The sequence below is a fragment of the Geotrypetes seraphini genome, chromosome 12 (assembly GCF_902459505.1).
Source record: "Geotrypetes seraphini chromosome 12, aGeoSer1.1, whole genome shotgun sequence".
Taxonomy (NCBI): Eukaryota; Metazoa; Chordata; class Amphibia; order Gymnophiona; family Dermophiidae; genus Geotrypetes; species Geotrypetes seraphini.
Genome location: NC_047095.1, coordinates 4,479,182 through 4,503,260, shown reverse-complemented (window position 1 = coordinate 4,503,260; position 24,079 = coordinate 4,479,182). Strand labels below are relative to the sequence as shown.

Sequence of the window (24,079 nt, the reverse complement as noted above, 5' to 3'; positions counted from 1 at the left end):
TGTGTGGAGTCTAGCCCTTAAGGAAGTTGCGGGGGCGAACAGGAGGCTTTTGAAGGCTTTTAAAGGGAAACTGTCATGCCAGCAAACTTGCTAGGGACTTGCCCGGCACTTGCTCTCTCCCTCTATGTGTTATCTTCCTTCTATCATTGACAGTTTCAGTTTGGTTAACAGTTTAGAAAACAAATAGCATGGCAGCTCCCATGGGTTTATTGTTCTATTCAGCTTTAGTGAATTAATTAAAATTGTTGAAATAAATTCTGATGTTCTTTTAAGTTTTATTTGTTGTGCAGAAGGTGTGCGGAAGAAGGGGTAGTCTTATATGGCAAGTATATAACAAACTCTATATTTTAACTGTAAAAGTTGGGGGGTCGTCTTATACGCCCAGTCGTCTTATACGCCGGCAAATACGGTATGTTAAAAAACAGAGGTCCCAGCATAGACCCCTGAGGAACTCCACTATTTACCACTCTCGTGTTATTTCATATATGTAAATTAGCTTAGAATTATGCTGCTCTTCATTAACCCCCTCTTTTATGAAACTGCGACAGCAGTTTCTAGTGCAGGGAGCTGCTTTGAATAGCCCATGCTGCTCCCGACGCTCAATGAGCGGCAGGAGCAGCTATCACAGTTTCGTAAAAGGAGACTTAAATGTCTCAAATTAATTAACTGTAATTAATTTGAGACATTTAATGAAGAGAAGAGGATTCTTCATAATTCTAAGCTAATTTACATATATGAAGTAACACGAGAGGGTATTGGTGGTAATGTTTTGTTCTCTCTCATTCCTGTATATATCATTGAACTCCACTATTTACCCTTCTCCATTGATAATATTGACCATTTAAACTTACTCTCTGTTTTCTGTCTTTCAATCTGTTCTTAATCCATAGGACATCACCTCCTATCCCATGACTTTTTAATTTCCTCAGAAGTCTATCATGAGTTAGTACTTCCCCCTCCGTCAGTGGCGTACCAAGGGGGGGGGGGCGGTCCGCCCCGGGTGCAAGGCCCGAGGGGGTGTACAGCTGGCCACTTACCGGGAAATAGGCTGCCGCCGGAGAAAGGCTGCCATTGCCGTCATCAGAAAGAAGCCGGCGCCGAATTCTCCTTCCCTGCTGCTTCTCTTCCCCGAACCGAGCAACTCTAGAACGTCCGACGTCAATTCTGACATCGGAGAGAACGTTCTGGATCAGCCAATCACTGCCTGGCTGGCCCGGAACGTCCTCTCCGATGTTTGAATTGACATCGGGCAGCCAGAGTTGGTCGGCCCGCGGGAAAAGAAGGAGGGCGAATTCGGCGCTGGCCTGTTTCCGATGGTCAGTGGCAGCCTTTCCCCGGCGGTGGTGGCAGAATGGTGGTGGTAGCAGCGGTGGCATGGGGGAGGGAAGGGAGAAAGAAAGAAAGGGGGGGGAGCCAGGGAGCCAGAAAGAAAGCAAGGGGGGACAGGGATCCAGAAAGAAAGAAAGGGGGCAGGGTGAAAGAAAGAAAAAAATGGGGCATGGGGAAAGAGAGAGAAAGACAGACATAGAGAAAGAAAGGGGGCATGGAGAGAGAAAGAAAGAAGGGGGCAGGGTGAAAGAAAGAAATGGGGCACGGAGAGAGAGAGAAAGACAGACATACAGAAAGAAAGGGGGCATGGAGAGAGAAAGAAAGAAGGGGACAGGATGAAACAAAGAAAAGTTGGTGGAGGGAATGAAGTCTGGAGGAGAGGAAGCATACAGGAGGCTGAAAGAAGGGAAGAAATATTGGATGCACAATCAGAAGAATAAAGTGCAACCAGAGACTGATAAAATTACCAAACAAAGGTAGGAAAAATGATTTTATTTTCAATTTAGTGATCAAAATGTGTCCGTTTTGAGAATTTATATATGCTGTCTATATTTTGCACTATGGGCCCCTTTTACTAAACTGCAATAGCAGTTTTTAGCGCAGGGAGCGTCAAGAGCAGCGTGGGGCATTCAGCGCAGCTCCCTGCGCTAAAAAATGCTATCGCGGTTTAATAAAAAGGGAGGGGGTATATTTGTCTATTTTTGTATAGTTGTTACTGAGGTGACATTGCATAAAGTCATCTGCCTTGACCTCTTTGAAAATCCGTGGAATATAAATGATAATTAACATTTTCTCTGCGTACAATGTGCTTTGTGTTTTTAAAATTTTATTGTTGGTAGATCATTTTGACTTGGCCACGAAGGTAACGGGGAGGGAGGGAGGGGAGCTGCTGAAAGACATCTAGTAATCCTTGCAGGCTTGACTGCAGGGAATTATTTTTGTAAAATCATGTTTTGTTATGTGACTGGCATTATTTAGACTTTAATTTCTATGAATGAATAGAATGAAAATTATATAAAATTACTTGCTTGTTTTTATGTGCGTGCACTGAAGGAAAGTGGAGAGAGTGGGCTGAGGACGCTGAAGGGAAATGGGGAAGAGAGAGTGGGGAGAAGATGCTGATTTATAAATTGACAATTGTACAGAATATTGTTTCTTTTTCTACTTTAATATAATAAGTTCAATATAAAACAATTCAAGGCTTGTGTGGATGGAATCAGGTGGTTTGTGGGGATGAGGACCGAGCTTACGGGGATTAGTCCAATAAAATGGTATTTTCATATTTCTCATTTTTATTTGTTAATTTGTAAAGTGGTGATTGTTATGTATCAGTTTTTCAAATTTACATCTGCTGTCTTTATATTTTGCACAGTATTAGAGGACATGTATTATTGTTTTTGTGGTGTTGTGGTGTTGCATTGTATGCAGAGTCTGGTTTCTTGGCAGTTCAGTTTAACTTTTGTCTACATATTTCTATTTTTAGTTTGTGATTATTCCATATTGGGTGTATCTGTCTGTATGTATGAAAGGGACATGACTTTCTGATAGCATCGACTGTACTGGATCAATTGACTGTGCAGGATCTGGTTTGTTTAGTTTTACAATGTATGTGTTGGTGTTCTAGTGCTCACTGCAGTATTTAAGATGCTGCCTTTTCCTAGGTACACTCTTGTGCGATATGTAGATTGTTACTAAAAATCATATTTTTCATATAGATGGGAGGGGTGTCAAAAAATGATGGGCCCCGGGTGTCACATATGCTAGGTACGCCACTGCCCTCCGTATTCACGAATTCCATATCTTCAGATTCGATTATTCGTGGTTTTAAACCAAAAAATGCATTTTCATTTTTCAGGCTATTTTAAGCCCTATAAGACCCCCCTTAAGCCTTGTCTGATGGTCTAGTGGGTTTTCGGGGCAGGAGCGATCTTCCCGCGCTCCTGCCCTGTGCAGATCTCTCACAGGAAATGGCTCGAGAGACTAAGGGAGCTCAAGAAAGCCATTTCCTGTGAGCGATCTGAACGGGGCAGGAGCTTGGGAAGATCGCTCCTGCCTAAAAACCCACTAGTCCACCAGGTAAGGCTTAAGGGGGGGGGGGGGGAGCTTTCAGGGCTTAAAATAACCAGGGGAAGCAGGGGCTAGGGGCAGAACCGGCCCAAATATTATTTGCAGTTTTTTAATATTCGCAGCCCAGCTCTGCCCCTAACCAATGCAAATACAGAAGGGGAAGCGTAATAGTAATATTAGCCCTAATGGTTTTCTCTCTTCGTTCAGCCCCAGCCAGGACTAAAAGAGTTTGCTATTAATGTTTCTCTTTGAGAGCTGTAAACTTGGCATCAGCTTAACTGGTACAGCTTCTGTGGTATTTTAACTGGACAGCATTGTGCACTTTGGATGGGATTTTACTCCGAGCCTCCTTGAATGTCATTCCACATTCCTTATAGCTGCTGCCGATAAGTTCAGTTTCAAGTTATGCTGCTTTTCCATACACATTTTGCGTTCTTCAGAATTTCATAAAAGGGTGACTGTAATCTTTTATTTTTCTGTAGTAAGAAGGTGGATGTTTAATCCCGCTATGCTGCAAGGCTTTCTTCTGGCTAACTTGAATGTGTGAACTACAAGCAGCATAATATATGAAACTTATAAATAATAATTTTTCAGACAAGCTTTTCCTCTTAAAAAATGAAAACGTATGCTATTGATGTGCTCGCCTCTTTTTAATGCCTAAGTGAGGTTCTCTTTTTTGTTTTCTAGAACCTTCCATGTTGCCTTTGTTTGGGTTTAAGAAAACCATGAAATACCCACTTCTGTTCAATCCTTCTTACAGGTTTCTCTTTGTTTCCTGATTCCATTAACCAAATACCTCAGTATAAAAAGCTATTGAAGTTGATTAGATGGACAACTTCTGAGATATTTTAGTTTCAAACATATCTTTGGTATATAGCAGTGACTCTCATACTGTGTGCCCTGAAGAGATTCTGGATGTGCCACAAAAAAATCCCGGAATGTTACTTTATTTTTAAAAATACCCTTCTTAAGTATAGACTAGAATAGATGACATGTACGTTGTGTTTGCAAGAGTCTGTTAATGTTATGAGCATCTGTGCCAGTAAGGATACAACCGCCCAGACAAGCATCATTATTTGACATGATTGGTCCTTGAAAACTAACAGCAAATAATTTTTATTCTTTATGCAATAATTATTCTAACTTGAGCAACAATGCAATCAAAGCTTTGTTTCCATTTGAATCTGCTTATCTTTGTGAACTTGGATTTTATATCCGACAGAAATTAAATTGAAAAAAAAGAGAATGACTGCAGATGGTGGATGTTGAAATGTGTGTTTTTGCTTGTCGACTGTCGAGCCATATTTTCAATTAATTTGCACTCAAAAACAATCATATCCATCGCATTGATTAGCAATTCTATTCTATCTACTTTAGTTTCACCATTGTTAAAATTACCCATACATAGCTTAAAGAACTTTAAATAAATATCTCTCAAATTTAATTTTTTGTTGGTCTTGAATTTTTATAATTTCAATTATAATGTGCCACGAAAAACATTTGCCCAATTTAGTGTGTCAGAGCTAAAAAGGTTTGAAGAACTGTATTATAATTTAAAATATTACACATTGAACCCTATTATCTAACTAACAGGTAGGGGTATTAATGTGTGCCACCACTGTTAGTGCATTCTTAATACTATAAAAACACGTTATTAGTAATTAGGTCAAATAAGTTGCGTTAACTGTATTAGCACGTGCAAACACAGTAACAGCATTAATTCCTAGCTGTAAATCTGTCTCTGTTGAATCTGATCAAGACAAGAAAAAAACACAGCTTTATTGCATTTCATTATTTGAAGACCAGCCACTTAAGATACCTACAGTAAAGGGAATGTCTGTCATTAGAGGCATGGGCCAGAACTTTTGCTACTTACTTAAGATATGCATTTGTATCTGCCCACTATTCAGACCACAGTCGGTGGCAAAATCAGGGAGAGGTGATTTATATGCATATTTTATAAAATACATGAGTACTGTATATGCACAGAGTAAACACACAGTTATTCCTGCCTCAGGCCAGGCACATATGTGCATGAGAATTTGACACCATCAACACTGTTTTAGACAGCTTTATATCACGATACAGAAGCACCTTTGTTACCTCCATAAAAGAGGCACCTTTTTGGACTTTCCACATAAATGCCCTCATTGTGTCTATATAAAAAGTTTTAAAAACTGTATACAGTGTCATGATTAGCTGGTCAGATGATCTGGATACTTGAATCACAGAACCCAATCAAAAGAAAGTAGTCCCTCAGTTTTACTAGAATATATATAGTCCCCAACAATAATCCTTTAAACATGGTGAGACAAGAGACAGCTATCCTCCTCCTGAGGATTACCTCTGACTTTAGGCTCTCAAATCTCCCATAGGTCACTTTCAATCAATCCTATAAGGATTAGGGTGAGGGAAATTCTTATAGTCCAAATACTTTCAATTCATGGCTAAATCATCCCTCCGTTCTTCAGGGTTTCAGAAATCAGCCTTTACAGCCCACAGTCTCTGACTCTGAACACTTTTCTCCATCATTCAATCTGATGCAAATTAAGTCTGTATGCAAATTCTGCCTCCAGTCAGGAAATTTCAAAAGCCCAAGGCTGGTTGCCTATTGCGATAATGTCAGTCTGCTTTGATCTCTCTGTATTTCTCAGACAAAACTAGGAAAAAGAGAAGTCACCACCCATTTGGAATGCTAACATGGTTCTCCTCCCAAACGCCCCTCTTCCTTCCATAATCATCCACTTCCATATCCTCTTCCAGCCCCACTCCCTCAGAGAGATCCATGGGGATTTCTTCCTTTTCCTGGACTGCCCATAACATCTCTTCCTCATCCTCAGGTAATTCGCTGGGTCTCCTTTCCTCCTCCCTCCACCTAACTTAAGGCACTGTTTATAGAATATGTGCCTTAGTGACTCCTATATATGAGGCATTAAGGGCCAGATTCTATAAATGGTGCCTAAATCAGAAGGCACCATGAAAAAAGGCACTAGCTGTAAGTCAATCGTGCTTAGGTGCCGTTTACAGAATCACACCTTATGGTGCCTATCTGTATGATATTTTCTTTCTTTGCAAAAGTTAATAAAAACATTAAAAAAAACCCTCCCAGGTATAAAACACTGTTGCCAAATGTGGCCATGTTTCGCCAGTCGGCTGCATCAGGGACAATATATAACATAACAAAACTCACTTGTATACCGCAAATACCATTAAGTTCTATGCGGTTCACAAAGACTAATAATACAAATGATGAAACATCCAATATCTAATATGAATATGTGAGTTAAATCCCTAGTTCATAAGGCTGCCTAAAAAAATAACAATCGTTCCTGAAATTTCTTATATTTACATCCCTTTACAGAAGGGAATGAAAATAATGAGATTTTCTAGAATGTTTAGAATTTGTAAAGATAAAGGATTCCATAAGATACTCAGGAATTGAACCTGTTAGTGCCTTAAAACAAATACAACCGAGCTTAAATTTAACCCGTGCCTCAACTGGAAGCCAGTGCAATTGGCGATAGAAATCAGTGACATGATCATACTTCTTTAAATTAAAAATCAATCTCACTGCTGCATTCTGAATCATGTGCGGTCTTTGAAGATTCTTCTGAGTACCAGCAAGATGAACAATATTACCATAGTCCAACTGACTAGGGACTAAGGATTGAACCGACTAAGGACTAAGGATTGAACCAACAGTTGAAAGGAATTAATATCAAAACATGCTCTAATAGTTCTTAGGGCTCCTTTTATCAAGGTGCGGTAGGGAATACCGCGTGTTACACTGTCTGCCACGCTAGTCGCTAACGCCTCCATTGACGAGGCGTTAGTTTTTTGGCTTGCCGCGGGGGTTAGCGCGTGATGAAATGTCCAATGCGCTAATCCCGCTAGCGCATCTTGATAAAAGGAGCTCTTAGTTTCCATTAAGTATAGAAACCCTTTCGAACCGAGTCAACCTGATTTTTCATAGTAAGGGTACAATCTAGAATTATACCAAGTATCTTTATGGTTGACTGGATGCTATAGATTTTATCATTTGAAACAACAGATGTAACATCTTCATTTAAATTTGGTGCCGCAAAGAAAAATTTGTTTTTTTTTCTGTATTAATTTTCAATTTAAATTCTGACATCCAAAATTCAATTATCTGTAGAATCTCAACCAGTGATCAATTCAAGCTTCCACCACAACTGGTCAAACCAGTACCTCAGTGCTCAGGCAGGCATCCCACTGTAATTTTTGTATGTGCAGCTGGTCTAGGGGCATAGAGTGGGTGTGTACATTGCCATGCGCTAACCAATTAGCGCAAGGTTAGCACATGAACCCTTACCACCTATATAATGGGTGGCAGTAGAGACTCGCACAATAATGGCCATGTGTTAATGAGAAAATGAGTGGGTGACCATGAATACTAGAAATAGAACAATCGGACATTTTACCCCAGCAGCAAGAATGGCCTTAGCACACGGAAACGGCCCATGGAAGGATGCGCTAAGGCCACCTTTTACCACAGGTTGATAAAAGGGCTCCTTAAATTGAGAAAGTACTTGGACATAATATATGTATACCACTTTGGTTGTACCACAGACAGATAGAATATCAAATCCATGACTTTTTTTAATGAGCAATATAGAAGCAAATTTTGCACCTTTTAAGGATGGCAATTTTATAACAGGGTGCCTGGTCTAAGGAAATACATAGGATGCTACTTAGGCCTACCTACTTGTCAAATAAGAGGGTGACTTAAAGGCAAAGACACAAACACCCGGATTCTGTAAATGATGCCTAAATTGGCCGGCGCCTAGAAAAATGGTGCCAGCCATGTGTCAATCACACTTAAGTACCATTTACAGAATGGCGCCTAGTAGCGCCTATGTAAAAACTTAGGTTCCAGAAATGTAGGTGAGGGTTTTTAAGGCCTTCATTTCAGGCACCCAGTTTTTGGGAGAATTGCACTTAATGATGTCTATATCACGTACTGCCCATAGAAGTACCTAATTTAGGCATTAGGTGCCACTAAGCGACATTCGATAGGCACCTATCTTTTATAGCATCAGATAGGTGTATATTGCCCAATTAAAAAAAATTTTGCCAATTTTTTAGGCTATTAAATGTATTTTGCCAATTAAGTTAGGCATCATTTATAGAATCTGGTCCATAGTTTACAATAGATTTGACACTCAACTGATTAAAATCAGTGTGTATAAGGAAAGGTGTAACTGATTCAAAGTCAGAAGCAGAGAAGATTATCCTAGTAGCAGTTTTGTATAAGTTGGAGTATATCCCTTTGGGCCTTTGGGCAATTGATATAAACAATATTAACATAGGGCTCCTTTTACAAAGGTGCGTTAGGGCCTTAACGCGCAGAATAGTGTGCGCTAAAATGCCGCACATGCTAGCCGCTGCCGCCTCCTCCTGAACAGGCGGTAGTTTTTCGGGTAGCGAGCGCTAAAAACGCTAGCGCACCTTTGTAAAAGGAGCCCATAGTCTATTTGGAAAAGCACTAAAGTTTGCACAAAAAAAGTCTAAAATTCTGAGATTTCAAAAAAAAAAAAAAAAAAAATTTTTTTTAACAGCCCTAATTTCTTTAGGGTCAAGAAAGTTACTACCTTATTAATCAGAGTATTCCTCTAAATAACGATCTACTTCTGCTCCTAAGAAGCAAGAAGCATTTATAGCTTGAATCACATTCTAACAAAGAGATATCAATACTTCATACTGTGATATATGTTGCAACCCCTCCCCCCTACTCTTTAATGCACCTCATTAATCTCCCAAATTGATTAGGGGGTCAATTTGCTGCAGTAGTGGATTTGAGAGTTAGGTGGATGTGCTGAATGGGGTGTATTCAGGAATGAGAGGGCTTATGAGCCATTATTCAAAACAAATTACGTGCTCAAGAGATAGGAGAGAGACTCCCTAGTCGGGTACCCCTGACTTAGGTTTCCTGTACCAGCACATCTCTGATTTTATTTTTTTAGCAATTGTGAGGGTCAGGGATTCTCCCTCACAGGTGATGTTATTTCAGTGGATAGCAGAGGGCGCTGGCCAATTAGTGGGTAAACTACAAGGTCCAGAATGCATTGAGCTCTGTAGTCCAGAGTTTAACCCTCATCCAGCAGGTGGTGCTGAACTACAGGATCCAGAATGCATTGAGCTTCATATGCCCAGGGTACCTATGGGAAGGTGAGAGCCTCCACGCAGAGACTTCCTGAGCAGAGAAGGCTCAGAAGCTGTGGATTAAGGAGAACTCTGGGGGAAGCGGAGAAGACTGGAAAGGTTTGCATGGAAGAGCTGGTATTGTGAGTGTTGTTGTGCTTGGATGGCTGAGGTAAGCCAACTTATTATTCTGAGAACCGTGTAATATTTTATGGGTGAAAGGAGTTGAACTGAGAGTGATTCTCTTCCCTGGTCTGTGAAGGAACAGACTCGAGTCCTGTACACCAATAAAAGTGTTCATTGTACCTTCCAAGAGTGTCTAGAAGTGTATGTGTGTGTGAATACAGAGAGTTGTTAGAAAACCTGGCCCGGAGCACTGCAGGTCCTGGTAATGTGATGGGAAAATGGCAGCTCGGCTCTTCACAGTAATTCAAATGGCTAGAGTTATGAGTTACACTTAAATACCATTTCTAACACCTGAAGTTAAATAAAATACAGGGAAACAGAAACTACCATTTTACCTCCAATTTTTTTTTTTATAGTAAACTTTTTTTCAACCCTGAAATTTAAAAAATATTTGCCAATATTCAGCCAGTGGCAATCAGCATTATTTGTTTTATAATGCTTACCATTGCCAGCTAGATTAATCCCCAGTATTTAATGCTAGGCCATGTCTGGGCACTGACACTGAATACTGAAGGCTAATTTGGGGCGGAGTAACCACTGGAGTTTATGCAAGCCTGACCAATAGGCAGCTGAGACCTGCATAAGAGAGTTATGTGAGCTCTGGCTGATTATTGGCCAGGTCCTGCATGACTTGAATTTGGAATATTTTGTTCCCTATTACACCCCCCTCCAGCCTATCATTCCTTCCTTGTGATTCGGTGGGTGCATTGGGGGCAGGAACAAAACCCCCTCACTTCTGACCCTTGTAGCTGCTAAGAAAAAAATGGCTGCTGCAACCTCACAGCAGCTTGCCCTATCACGAGGCTTCCTGTCTATTAAGCTGTCAGTAAGTTGCTAGCATTCAGTGGGCTGCAGAACTGAGTGCGTACTGCAGCTTGCAGTGATATTGATTGTACATGCTCTCCCTTAATACAGACTCACAAAAACATTACAGTCTCTTAAAAGAGGTGGTGGAGACAGAGACTGTGTCTGATTCAAGAAAGTGTGGGATAGGCACATGGGATCTCTTAGAGAGAAGAAGAGATAATGGTTACTGTAGATGGGCAGACTGGATGGGCCATTTGGCCTTTATCTGCCATCATGTTTCCATGGCAGCTGCTACCCGCATTTCAGGCTCAGAGAACATGAAATTAGAGGTGAACTAGTGGCAATCGACAAACCCAGCATGGTGCATCAGGGGTTAGACATGATGAATTACTGAGTTTGTGCGGTGGTGGGCCCTTTGCAGGGAGTAGGTTTTGGGGTTGGGGTAGTTTGTGGGGTGCTCTATTCCCAAAATCTGGCCCCTGCTACAAACACAACTGTTTGTATACTGGTGAACAGTTGCAGGGGGTAGTTTTTGGAGATGAGGCAGTTTGCAGGTGGGGCAGGTTTTGCGCTGTAGGGAGAGGGATAATTTTTTGCAGGGGAAATGCAGTTTAGAGGTTTGGAAAAGTAAGGAATTCCACCTTTTAAAATGCCTTGTCCTGTATTCAAACTGTAACATTTCACCTATTCTAAGTGTCTATACTACAGAAGCAGAAATTCATTTTCTCATAGAAATGCAATAGACCATATTTTGCAGGGCTTATTTCTGTAGAACCATAGGTCTAAATTGCCCATTTTAAAACTCAGTATGTCTTTACTGTTTTATTTTCTCACATGCCAAGTTTCATCCCATTCCATTAATTAACCTATACCACAAAAGCTGGAACTCCTTTTACCATAGCAATATGAGTATATTGGGTCATGGGGAGGGGTGGGGGGTGCTTATATTTCTGAAACCCCCCCCCCCAGTGCAATTTGACTCATTTTTCTCTTTTCTGTTTATTCCACCCCACATACCAACTTTCATCCCGTTTCATCAAATTTCTGAGAGTTCTTTTGGGTTGGAAAGAACAAATATTGTAACTGTTTAGATCCCTATGTACCCAAATAGCGTTAAGAATTAATGTTAAACTTCTCAGTTAACACCCTTACCATTTTTTTTTTTCTAAATGAATGCTGCCACACTGTTGATCAACCTCTGGAACCTACGCCTTTATCCCCAGAGATTTTCCACCTCGTTTCAGCCTTAGCAAAACACATCTTAAAGGGCTCATGAATCTATTACTTAAAAATGACATTTGCAAAACAATAAATGGAATTTTTTAAGTATGCGGTTGTAGCTGTTCCTACATAAAAGTTCAGTTACATAATTCACTAAACAAAGGAGAAAGACCAGAGTTTCACGATCTTTGGCCTTAGAAAACTACAGTGTGATTACAGTTTTAATGGTTGGTTAGCAATTGAAATCAAACTGCACTTTCTTTTAACACCATGTTAAGATGTTCATATCTTTTGATTACTTCTTCCCCTGAGAGAAAGAGAAGATGCAAAAAAAAAAAAAAAAAACCACAACAAAAAAACCCACCCCACACCATTGTGCTAGGCGCACCTGAGCTCCATTTGGGATCAATGGTCAGTACCAGCAGGGATCTAGTTAATGAAGCTTGCACCAGTGTCACTGTCTTGCTAACAACAGTAGCCATTACTGAGAGCAATGTAGAGGGAAACAAATCTATTAAACACCAAATAGCCACTGTAGTTTTCTTCAGAAAGGATTAAAGTGGATTTGTATCTGTGGTATACTGCTTCAGTCAGGAAAGGTTTTAACAGTAATATATATGTATGCCTCATAATTGGGGACGAATGTATTGAAGGGTTTATCTTTTCTCATTTTATACCTATAGTAAAAAGAGAACAGTTTATATTTGACCCAATAGGAGATAGAGTTGAAACAAAAACAAAAAAATAAAATAGATGAAGCTTACATTGCATACAGATGAATGCATTTGGAATTTTAAACTGCGCTCGTATGTATACATAGAACAAAGGCTATAGGTAGAACGAAAACAAAAGAAAAGACGGCAATACCTTTTTTATTGGACTAAATCGATTCTTTTTACAAGCTTTTGAAGGCAAATCCTTCTTCAGGTCATGTATGAGCAGAAGGTGACAATATCAAAATGAAAAGCATTTCGATGACAGTCTTGAGAGAATGGTGGAAGGAGTAAGAAACAGGGCCGAGGTTGATGGGTAATCTTAAGGTGACAAACTAAACTAAACCTTAGGTTTGTATACCACGTCATCTCCGCAAGCGTAGAGCTCGGCACAGTTTACAGAGTTAGGATAGACAGGAACTCCAATGAAGGGTTAAAGGAAAGGAGCTAAGAAGATAGAGAGGGACAAGGGTACCAGAGAGCGGGAGGTGTTAGATTTTTGAAAAGAGCCAGGTTTTCAGGTGTTTGCAGAAGAGTTGGAGGGAGCTTGAATTTCTGAGCGGGGATTTGAGGTTGTTCCAGAGTTCTGTGGTTCTAAAGGGTAGGGATGTTCCTAGTTTTCCTGCGCAGGATATACCTTTTGTAGAGGGGAATGATAGTTTCAGGTTTTGGGAAGATCTGGTGGAGTTGGGGTTTGAGGAGTACCAAAAGAGTGGAATAATGGGAGGAAGGATGCCGTGTAGGATCTTGAAAGCTAAGCAGGCACATTTAAAGAGGACTCTGGAGTGTACTGGAAGCCAGTGAAGCTTGGACAGGAGTGGAGAGACGTGGTCGAACTTGCCTTTTGCGAAAATACTCTGAACTTTGTAGTATAATTTTATAGTTTATAAAGTGAGAAGATGCAGATCCATGTTAAGCCCTGTCAAAATTTTTCCTCACTTTAACTTCCAAGGTCTTACATTCCTGGGGCGTATTAGGGTTTCCTTTTAGTTTTCATATGCTAAGGTCATTGATGCAATGTACAGGTTCTGAAAAATGCCCACCATAGAGGTACACATCATCTTTATTTGCTTTGCATTATTGGATGTGATGCCTATGTGAGTTAATGATTTATTATTATTATTATTGCAATTTTTTTCCTTTGCTTTCGTTATGATAATGGCAAACAACTGAAAACTCTAGGTTTTTCCCTAGAAGCCTACATGGCTTCTTTGCTGCAGTATGCTGCTAAAAGCCATTTTTCCTATGTGGAGGTAGAGCTGGAAAATAAAGTGTCTCATCTTGAGGAAAATGTGTCCTTGACCCTGGATCCCTGCAATTCTCCTCATGCACCCATTGTTAGCTCTCCTATTGCTGATGCAGTGTTGTGACCAATTGGTCTGTGAATAAAATCCCTCTCTCCGAGCCTAGAGTATTTAAGGAAGCAATAGTTGGGGTTTGAATCTCTTAGTGCAACTGTGCCGGAGTTTTGCATTGGAACTAGTATTGCCAGAAGAGCAAAAGCTGCTTCAACTGCTATACGCAGGTATGAACCAGAGTGTGGGCACTGTGATCTTCACAGAAGGAAATTTTGGGGAGACCTACAGGAAATAAATCTGGAATTAGCATGGAAGGCTATTACCAAATTGGATAGGACTGGGAAAAACAGGTTGGCTTGCCAGGAGTAATTGGCACACAACAAAACAGACACAAAAACCACTTTGCCTCACACCAACCAAAGAATTTAGCCATGGCTTAACTCAGCCAGCTGCTACAAGCATCAGTCTATTTTCCCAAGGCTTGCCTCTGCCCATGTCTAGGGAAAACTTGAGAGTTCCTCTTTCTTTCTCGGTAAACTCTCTAGAATGAACCCGCCTGGGTAGAAATACCTCTCCTGTGAGTCCCACCCCTGTGACTCAGCTCTGAGCCTCAAAGTTCAGGGCATTCTGGGACATGTAGTCCATTCTCTTTCTCATTAGCATCCCCTGGTGCCTGGGGATATATTTGCATGGAGGAGGGAAAACCCCTTAATCTGTCACATACCCTCCCCCTCAGCTCATCCCTAATGAGGTTAGTACCTGCTTTTTAGCAGGGACCTCTTTCCCTAGAGTGAAGGGCACTTAGGACTTTATCCACTACTCTGAATTGGCAAGATCACCCCAGGGCCACAACCCCAACTGTTGCTCTCCATGCCTCGTGCATACATAAGGGAACACAGCACAGCAAGCAGTACCATCATGACTCTGGCTGAGCCTCAAAGTTCAGGGTATTTTGGGACATGTAGTCCATTCTCTTTCTGATTAGCATCCTCTGCTTCCCAGGGGTATAATATTTATATGGGGGAGGAAATACCCCTTAATCTGTTACACTGGGATAGAAGGAAATGTAGAAAAAACATGCAGAGAAAGTCAGTGAGACAAGAAAAACTGTTAGCTTCACTTTCTGGAGGGACCATTCTATCTTGCATCATAAGCTGGAGCAGATGGAAAATTGATTAAGATACCTTACTATCACAGTGCCCAATTTCTGATATACACCCTCCATTAGGCCAAGGGAACCTTTCAGAAAATATGTCAGAAGAGATCCTACCCCTGCTCAATAAAATTTTACATCTTCCTTTCAAGAAAAGGGAGGAAATTAAATTATAATTTCTGGTGGAATTTCTTATGTCATGTTTATAAAATGGAAAGATTTATTGCAATACAGCGCGGCTTTTTCAGGAAATTTCAGGATGTGTGGGAGCCATTTACAAAGTATTGTACCGATTAAATGACATTTTATTTTATTTTTTTCCCTTAAATTTAAAAGTTTGACTGTGAGGGGGGAGGGGAGGGTAAATTTATTGTTATATATTGTATAAGGTATTGATTAACTTTCAAAATCCTATATGGTATCCTCCCTCCCTTTATCCCTCTTTCTTGGAATTCCTCAAACCCTAATACCACCAGATCCTCCCACAAATTAAAACTATCCTTCCCCTCGCTAAAAGGCATTTCCCACACAGGAAAGCTAGGGACCTCTCTCCACTTCAAAATCACTGAGCTCTGGAACAACCTTACATCCCCTCTTCGGAACTTGAGCTCTCTCCAAGTTTTCCGCAAACATCTGAAAACCTGGCTTTTCTCAAAAAATGTAAGTCTCCCTCCAACTTAGGAATCAAGGAAACTCTTATATCTTGGCATCCCAAGTCCTCTAAATTTTCTTCACACTTCTACCTCTAACCTTATGTTGTAGTTCCTTCCTATTTCTCCTACTGTAAACCGCGTCGAGCTCTACAAACGTGGAGATGATGCAGTATACAAACCTAAGGATTAGATTAGATTATATGATAAGAAAGGGTGGGATCCTGGCTTTGGGGAGACTGGTGCATTGGCACTGCTTCTATTGCAGGGGAGTGGTCCTCCTGGCACTGAAGCTTCTTGTGTACCAGTGATGCTACTGCCCTGAAGCTCCTGGCATTGCGTTACAAACAGGACCAGTACTGGTGCTTATTCACCTTCACTCAGTATCTTAAGTGCCAACGAGAATGATGTGGAATTCACACGAGTCCTCAGTGTCAGATCTGAAAATGTTTGACCCAAACAAGCATTACTGACACCTGAAGTTGAGGCAGGGAGAGACTTCCTTGATGTTGATGCATCTCAAGTGTCTAGTGCAACTCCTAAAGTCATGTGGACTGATGCCTTTGATACCGTCATTAGACTGGACTGCTGCAGCTGAAAAGTCTCTTATACAGGGGCTCCTAACTTTTTTGGGTTCTCTTCCACATTTTAGTACACAGAAAGCAATTAGAGAACTTCTGATAAAAGCCTAGACATATTAGGCACACTTCATGTGCATCAAATCAGACATGACCCTAACGGTTGTGTACCGTTTAAACCCATTGGCAGGTTTTTGAGACATCATGGGGAAAACAGCTGCAGCAAATCACATGGCTCAATTGTCAAGGGGCGGTTGTATTTTTTATTTTAAAGTTCTAATAGATGCTGGCATTGTCATATTAATATTGGGACTCTTGATCATATGTTATATTTTTGTCCACTGATGCTTAATTTCTGGAGGTCAATTTGGGGACAGATAAATATTATTCTTGAATCATCTATTCCTTTATATTATGAAATCATAATTTGTGGTACGTTGTTACAGGTAAAGCCTGTTTTGGATAAATACAAGAGCCGTCTTTTATTGATCATGACAAATGATCACAAGGAACTGGAAATGTTACGACAGACTTAACTACACATTCTGGTGGGCAAGTGTGTGTAATACATATAAATATGAAAGAATGAATGCGGAATGCTTGGGTCTTAGCAATACATTTAATAAAGTATGAAGCCCATTGACTGCATTTGTTAACATACAATAATAGAGATATATATTTTATTTCTTAGATTTTCTTACACATCCAGGGTAGGGGGAGGGGAGGGGAAAGTATTTGAAAGAGTTTAAAAATATTTAAATATAATATTGTAATAATATGATTTAATATATTAATAATTGGGAGGAGGGGGAAAATGGATATTTTTTTTAATAATGTGTGTAATATGGTGTATTTTATGCAATCTGTTAAAGTTATATTAATTGTAATACACTGTCAAAGCTTGAAAATTAATAAAGAATTAAAAAAAAAAAAAAGGTTCTGCCCATGAACCACAAAAAAAAACAGAAAAAAAAAACTCAAAAGAGCCCCCACAAAATCTAAGAAAAACAGGAGAGGGAACAAAACTAAAGGAAAAAAAGAGAGTTCTGTGCTCCTCACAGTGAGGAGAGTCTGGAAGGCAAAAAATTGCTCTTAAGAGAAAAGCACTTGCATGAGCAATTAAAACATAGAAAGATAAGACACGTCTTCAGAGCTCTGCTGAGAAAGTGAAACTGCAGGTCCCGTGCAAGTCAGGCAGCTGGGCTGTTGCTCACACATGCGTACATTCAGGAAGGTTTCTAGAATTCACAGAATGCTGGGTAGCATCAGCCCCTGGGCTCTGTCAGTGACATCACCCACATGTAAGCTCTGTCCTGCTTGCCTCGGAGAAATATATTTACACTTATGAGATTTGTTTCTTATGGCATCACTGGAGTGCCTGCTTCTGTGAAAAATGTATAGTGTTCCCCCGGTCGTTCGCGGTCCCGGTCATTCACGGTATTTTCCGACTGCGAACCGTTGACAAGGAGGGGGCAGCAGGAGAGAGCAGCCGGAGCGCCACGAGTGCAGGAAATCACTCGTGGTACGCTCCGACCGCCTCTTCCTTCACTAAGTCGGGCCTTATCCAATCAGGAGCTGCGTGTCAAAGCAGCTCCTGATTGGATAAGGCCCAATGAGTGATCAGGGTAGTACTTGCTTTTTTAATAATAGTAACAAAGTAACAATGAAATACGGGAATGACCAAGTGATAACAATTAGATTGGATATCCTTCAATCACAAAAACAAAGAAAACAGACCTTTGAAATCATCTGCTAGACACAGTTAACTAGTTATGTTTCTCTCAGGTTTATTTATTTCAGCATGTTATACAGTTTTCTCAAGACCAAAAATGGAAATCCTTATGGTATGTCTAATGCATAATAAAATACAGCATTTCACAAGGGAAGTCAATATTATTACAGTACTACTGAAACACTGAGTAAGGCATAGAATAATTATGCATTTTTGGTTATAAACATAATACATTCATTTTAAAGAATAAACACTTAATGCAATAACATTTTGGTTATCATAAATATGGTGTCAACTGCAACACCTTTAGTATTTTGACTTTACAAGAGTGTTTTGTAGTAGATACTATGCAAAGTTAAGGCGTTCATAAAACAGTTGCAATAATTGTTTCTTAATATACAATTCTTACATACTGTGAAGCATTTTAAGTATGGGCAAGCTTCTGGACCCATCATAAACCTTTGTAATGCATAGAAATGTCACCCAACATTTCCACCCTTATTGGGTAATATGTACCAATAGCTCAAACACTTATTTGAATCAGATGTGCCATTCAATTTGTTGAAATCAACATAACACTCATCTCTTAAATGAAAGTAAATTTAATTAGTGAAATAAAAAACACAAAAGCCAAAATAGCTTTTGACATACATTTGAAAAAAAAAGAGACTGAATTATCTCCATCATTTTCCTAGAAACAGTCCTATTAAGGATAAAACTGAACCTGACTAAAGCACTGGCTACTGCCAGAGATGGACCTGTGTTTAGTATTAGCTGAAGTCAAAATAAATGAAATATCTGATACAAAAAAACAAACAAACCCATCCCTTGCACAAAGAATTAATGAGTATTTTATCTTATTGTGTGTGGTTGGGGGGGGGGGGGGAGAACAGGCAAAAGGGTTCGGAGAGGATTAAACCTTTTTAGTTCATGTTACTGCAGAAATCTCAGGGAATGACTAAGCCATTTCTATTTATTTTATTATAAAAATGCAACCTATTAAAACTATTCAATCCATAATTATGCAAATAAAGTTTGTAAGAAAAGTTCAGTATAGGGATTGCCTGATACAGACAGCAAAACATAAAAAAAAAGAATCAATCTTGTATTCAGAGATTATACGGTCTCAGAAGAAAGTGGTAAAAGGTGTTTTCCTTATAACAGTATTATAACACTTAGGGCTCCTTTTACTAAGCTGCGTTAGCATTTTTAGCGCACGCTAACCCCCCGCGCTACGCGGAAAAACTAATGCCAGCTCAATGGAGGCGTTAACGTGTAGCGGGTGCTAAAACCACTAGTGCAGCTTAGTAAAAGGAAGTTTGAATCTTATATTCAATGCATTCTATATACTTCCCTTTGCATGTTGCATTCTATATACAGTACTTCCCTTTGCATGTTTATTAATTTGTTGGAACTTGTCAAAACTTCTAATATCATGTGTGTAGCCCCTGAAGTTGATTCATTAGGGCACTGGACCATTTTCACATCTTAACAACCAAAGTAAAACCATAAGTTTCAAGTTTAGAAAATGTTAAAGCTCAGATTTCTGAGGAAAGCCACCATTTTGTTGCCGACATGCAATTATAGACTCAGGTGCTTGTACTTCTATGGCACACCAAGAAGGCAACTCTGGTGTTATTTTATTGCATTCTGAAAAGTGTAAAGTATTACTAAAGTAGCCAGCATAGTGCAAGAAACATATCCCTTTCACTTCAAAACCATTCATTTATCACAGGGGTCTCAAAGTCCCTCCTTGAGGGCCACAGTCCAGTCGGGTTTTCAAGATTTCCCCAATGAATATGCATGAGATCTATGTGCATGCACTGCTTTCAATGCATATTCATTGGGGAAATCCTGAAAACCCGACTGGATTGTGGCCCTCAAGGAGGGACTTTGAGATCCCTGATTTATCATAATCCACATTTTAAAGCTTTTTTTAATCGATTTATGATGAAATTGCTTTCAATTCACAAAAAATAAGTCAGGGGACTGTATTCAGAAATGAGCTTACTAGCATAGACAATGCGCTACCCGAAACAGGTCTGAATAAAAGGCACTTTTGTTAAGAGAAATAAAAAATTAATTGCAGAATATAAAATAACTTTCTAGAAGGTAAACATGTACATGACAGCTGACAAAATAAGAACAAAAGCAGGAATCTGGTCCAACCAGGTCCAGAAAGCAAATATGATTTTAAACTGGAGAAAGCAAAATTTGGTATTGTCAAGATAACCCAGAAGGCTTAAAAATTGTGCTAACAAGACCACCATCACACAAAAGCCTTAGGGAAATCTCAAGATCTGAAGGGAAAATATCATCACACCACTGAAACATATCTCTTGGACTCATTTACCATCTTGATACAATAAGAGATGAACAGGCTTGCATGTGCCGTTCATAGTGGGAGACATAAAATGTGTCCAGAAACCTAGTTTACTTTCAAAAGTAGCATTTTTAGCGTGGAAGTTGAACAGTTCTTTATGTTAATCATATGGCTGTCTCGATTAATGGCTCTACATTTATTTTCAGAAGCCCAATACTTCAAACTACAACTACAGTAAATGTAAAATAGAACACACGTCTAATGTTCATTTTCCTAATAAAATAAAGATCAACATAAATTCTTTAATTGATGCTAATCTACAAATGCCATAAATTACTGAGCTACGAAACAGATTCAGACAACTTCTTCCTAAGTAACGGCTAAAATGCATGTCGTGCAAAACTGCAACTGTGGATTCTTTCGGAATCGGATCCCAGGTAGAAAAGCTTTAGTTATTAGCAGAAAGATAATCCGAGTCTCTTTAACAAGGAGTAATCAAAGTCCATTCTTTTCATGTTCTTCTTTAATTCGATCAGGTCTCATATCTCTCTGTATTTATACTACCACCCAGTCTTAAAATGAAGCTTATATGAAAACTGGTTAAGGATTCAATGCCTATCGGGCAGCTCTGAATAGCTAATTCATTAAGTCACAGACAGCTGGAAAAATAGAAGGGATGATTCACACAAAAATACTTGAAAACGTCTGTCTCTGTTCTTCATCATCTGCAGTAAGCTTAGGTACTTGCGGTAAGTGCATGCATCCGTTTAGCTACCTCGTACACATAGGTTATATCAGGCCGCTTCTCAGGATCAGGGTTGATGCAAGTATTAACTAACATTCGAAGCTGGAAAAGGAAAACAACACACAAAAACATCAGTAAGTATTAAGTACAGGGCACAAGCAGCTTCAGGATTACAGGAATGCATGAGTTCATGCCTTAAGTGCTGCAAACAGGTCAGGTTTTCAGGATATCTAACGAATACATGTACTACTTCTAATTATTTCGAAAGCGCTACTAGATGTTTGCAGAGCTGTACACATTATATGCAAGTACTAGTGGGCTCACAATCTTTTTGAACCTGGGGCAATGGAGCGTTACGTGACTTGTCCAGGGTTACAAGGAGTTGGAGGGGCAATTGAACCCAGTTCCCTAGGATCAAAGTCTGCTACACTAAGCATTAGGCTACACCTCCACTCCTATGCATGAGACAGATCTGCATAGATACCACCTCCAAATCAATTTCTTTTTTTCTTTATCAATTTTCAAATTATATTACAAGAATTAATTTTTGCCACAGCAATACAGCCTGAAAATAACTAAAGGACATCTTTATGCAATTGAAAGTAACAATCAAAAGCTCCTTAGACCTCAATCGGTAGAGGAGGAATTCCGAATAAGTGAGGAGAAACTTGTTCTTTGTATAATCAATCAAGAAAAGGCTTAACAGAAAAAGAGTCCCATTTTAACTATCTAGAATATAAGACTTGCCGCTGCTGGATCAGACCAGTGGTCCATCATGCCCAGCAGTCCGCTCACGCGGCGGCCCTCTGGTCAAAGACCAGCACCCTAACCGAGACTAGCCCTATCTAGACCAGGGGTAGGCAAATCCAGTCCTCAAGAGCTGGAGTCAGGTCAGGTTTTCAGGATATCCACAATAAATATGTATGAGACAGATTTGTATCTCAAGGAGGCAGTGCATGCAAATCTATCTTATACATATTCATGGTGGAGATCCTGAAAACCTGACCTGGCTCCGGCTCTCGAGGACTGGAATTGCCTACCCCTGATCTAGACTAAACACTTCCTGGGCCAACTTCTTCAAATCTGCTATTGTCCACTTTGTTAAGGAGTTTGAAAAATGACTTTCATTGAAAAGAAAAAATAAATGCAAATAGAATTGTTAATACGAGATTGTTAATTTTCCATTCTGATACTGTTGTCTTCTCAGCTCTCTCCCCACCCCCCTTCCCCAGTTCCCGTCTTGGTAATTCTATTAGTGCAAAACATTGGAAGTTGTAATCACTAACCCCCTCCCTTTTACAAAACCAGGAAAGAGGTTTTTAGTGCAGGCCGGCACGCTAAATGGTCTGCACAATTCCCGACACGCGATGGTGTGGTCAGCACAGCATCCGGTACTAAAAAACACTTTTGTGGTTTTGTTAAAAAGGAGGGGGGGGGGGGTAACTTAGCAGTCTATGCAGTTTTAAGAGCTTGATTACAAGGTTGGTATAATTTTACCATGATGTTTTTCTTGCTGCTTTAAAAAGAAAGACATGCTTACAAGGATAACTTTGCTAGTTCCATGCTAAGATAAATGTTCTTTAGACTTTTATTTTTGAATTAGTTATGCAGTTCCTGTATTTTAAGGTCTACGTAACATTTTACTAGCTCTCTTATGCTTGGGATTACATTGGATTCTTTGCAGGTTTGATATGTTTTATTGCACCAACATAAAAATAAAATGAAAGTAACTTGAGCTTTTCAAGCCATAGCCCTTTCTTCCAGTGGCACATTTTCTTTAATAATCACATTAAAAACAAAATTACCATATACAATATACTTGAACATAAACCTATCTGAGTATATATAACTGTAGGGTTTATGGTTTTTTGGGGGCTAAAAGACTTCAAGTGCTCATAGCTGTCTGAATTTGGAAATGATCCTATCCAGACAACCTATTGTGAACTATCACTGGTCTTAATTGCCTTTCTTTTGACTCTTTTTTATATTATATATTTTTATTTTTTAGTTATTTTTTTTATCATTTTCTATTGTGTTGAGAGAAAGAAAGAAAGAAAGTAAATCCTCTATTATGGAACGTTACATTGGGAAAAACTGTAAGGAAGTATTGACAATTTCAACCTACCTGCTAAACATTTCACTCAAAATCTGTGCCCAACTAATTATTTTAGTTTTAATTTAAATTTCAACTTCACTTTCCCCTGTTGCCGAGTTGAAACTTTACGGCGTACTAAAAATTCAACCTATAATCACTTTCAATACAACTACACAAACCCTGCTTTTTAAGTTAAGGCCCGCTAGTTAAATGCATAGAGCCTTTAACTGTCCTAAAATTTCAATTGATATGATTAAAGTGCCAATGCTTATGGTAACAATGAATAAAGCTACTTACGAGCAGCAAACCACTGAATCCTTATAGAATGACTCCTCGCTGGTGCTAAAAAAAAATTTTGGCTAGCGAATTTCAATATGGAGGCATCTGCTTTTTAACATTCAAAAAAATAACTAAAAAATTAAAAAAATATAATATATAAAAAAAAAAAAGTCAAAAGAAAGGCAATTAAGACCAATGATAGTTCACAAAAGGTTGTCTGGATAGGATCATTTCTAAATTCAGACACCTGTGAACACTTGAGGCCTTTTAGCTTAGAAAAAACATAAACCCTACAATATATATATATATATATATATAATATAAATATATATAGTATTATACAAAAGAATAGTAGGCTTTCTGTTAAAGAACTCTCATATACATCAACATTTAAGGGATATTTGTCATAGACTTTATATAAGGAGGATAAGTTTGTTTATACTCTATTTATTTAATACACATACCCATTTTACATGCTAATAAGACGGTTAACTCTGTAAAGTTTCAAGTTTATTAGGATTTTATATACCGCCTATCAAGGTTATCTAAGCGGTTTTACAATCAGGTACTCAAGCATTTTCCCTCTCTGTCCCGGTGGGCTCACAATCTATCTAACTTACCTGGAGCTATGGAGGACTGAGTGACTTGCCCAGGGTCACAAGGAGCAGCGCAGGGTTTGAATCCACAACCCCAGGGTGCTGAGGCTGTAGAAAGTTCCAGTTTATTTATTGTGATTTATTA

The 24,079-nt window shown here is 39.4% G+C and overlaps 1 protein-coding gene across 8 annotated transcripts in view; it reads right to left on the bottom strand.

Moving 5' to 3' along the window:
* Positions 1-17,934: 17,934 nt before the first annotated feature.
* Positions 17,935-24,079, bottom strand: part of NEK7 (NIMA related kinase 7) — a 155,855-nt gene continuing 149,710 nt past the window's right edge. For all 8 annotated transcript variants that reach the window (XM_033916734.1, XM_033916740.1, XM_033916735.1 and 5 more), the window contains one exon: positions 17,935-21,066. In XM_033916734.1, the coding sequence (XP_033772625.1) occupies positions 20,956-21,066 (111 nt within the window). In that variant the 3' untranslated portion in view covers positions 17,935-20,955. The remainder of the gene's footprint in view (positions 21,067-24,079) is intronic.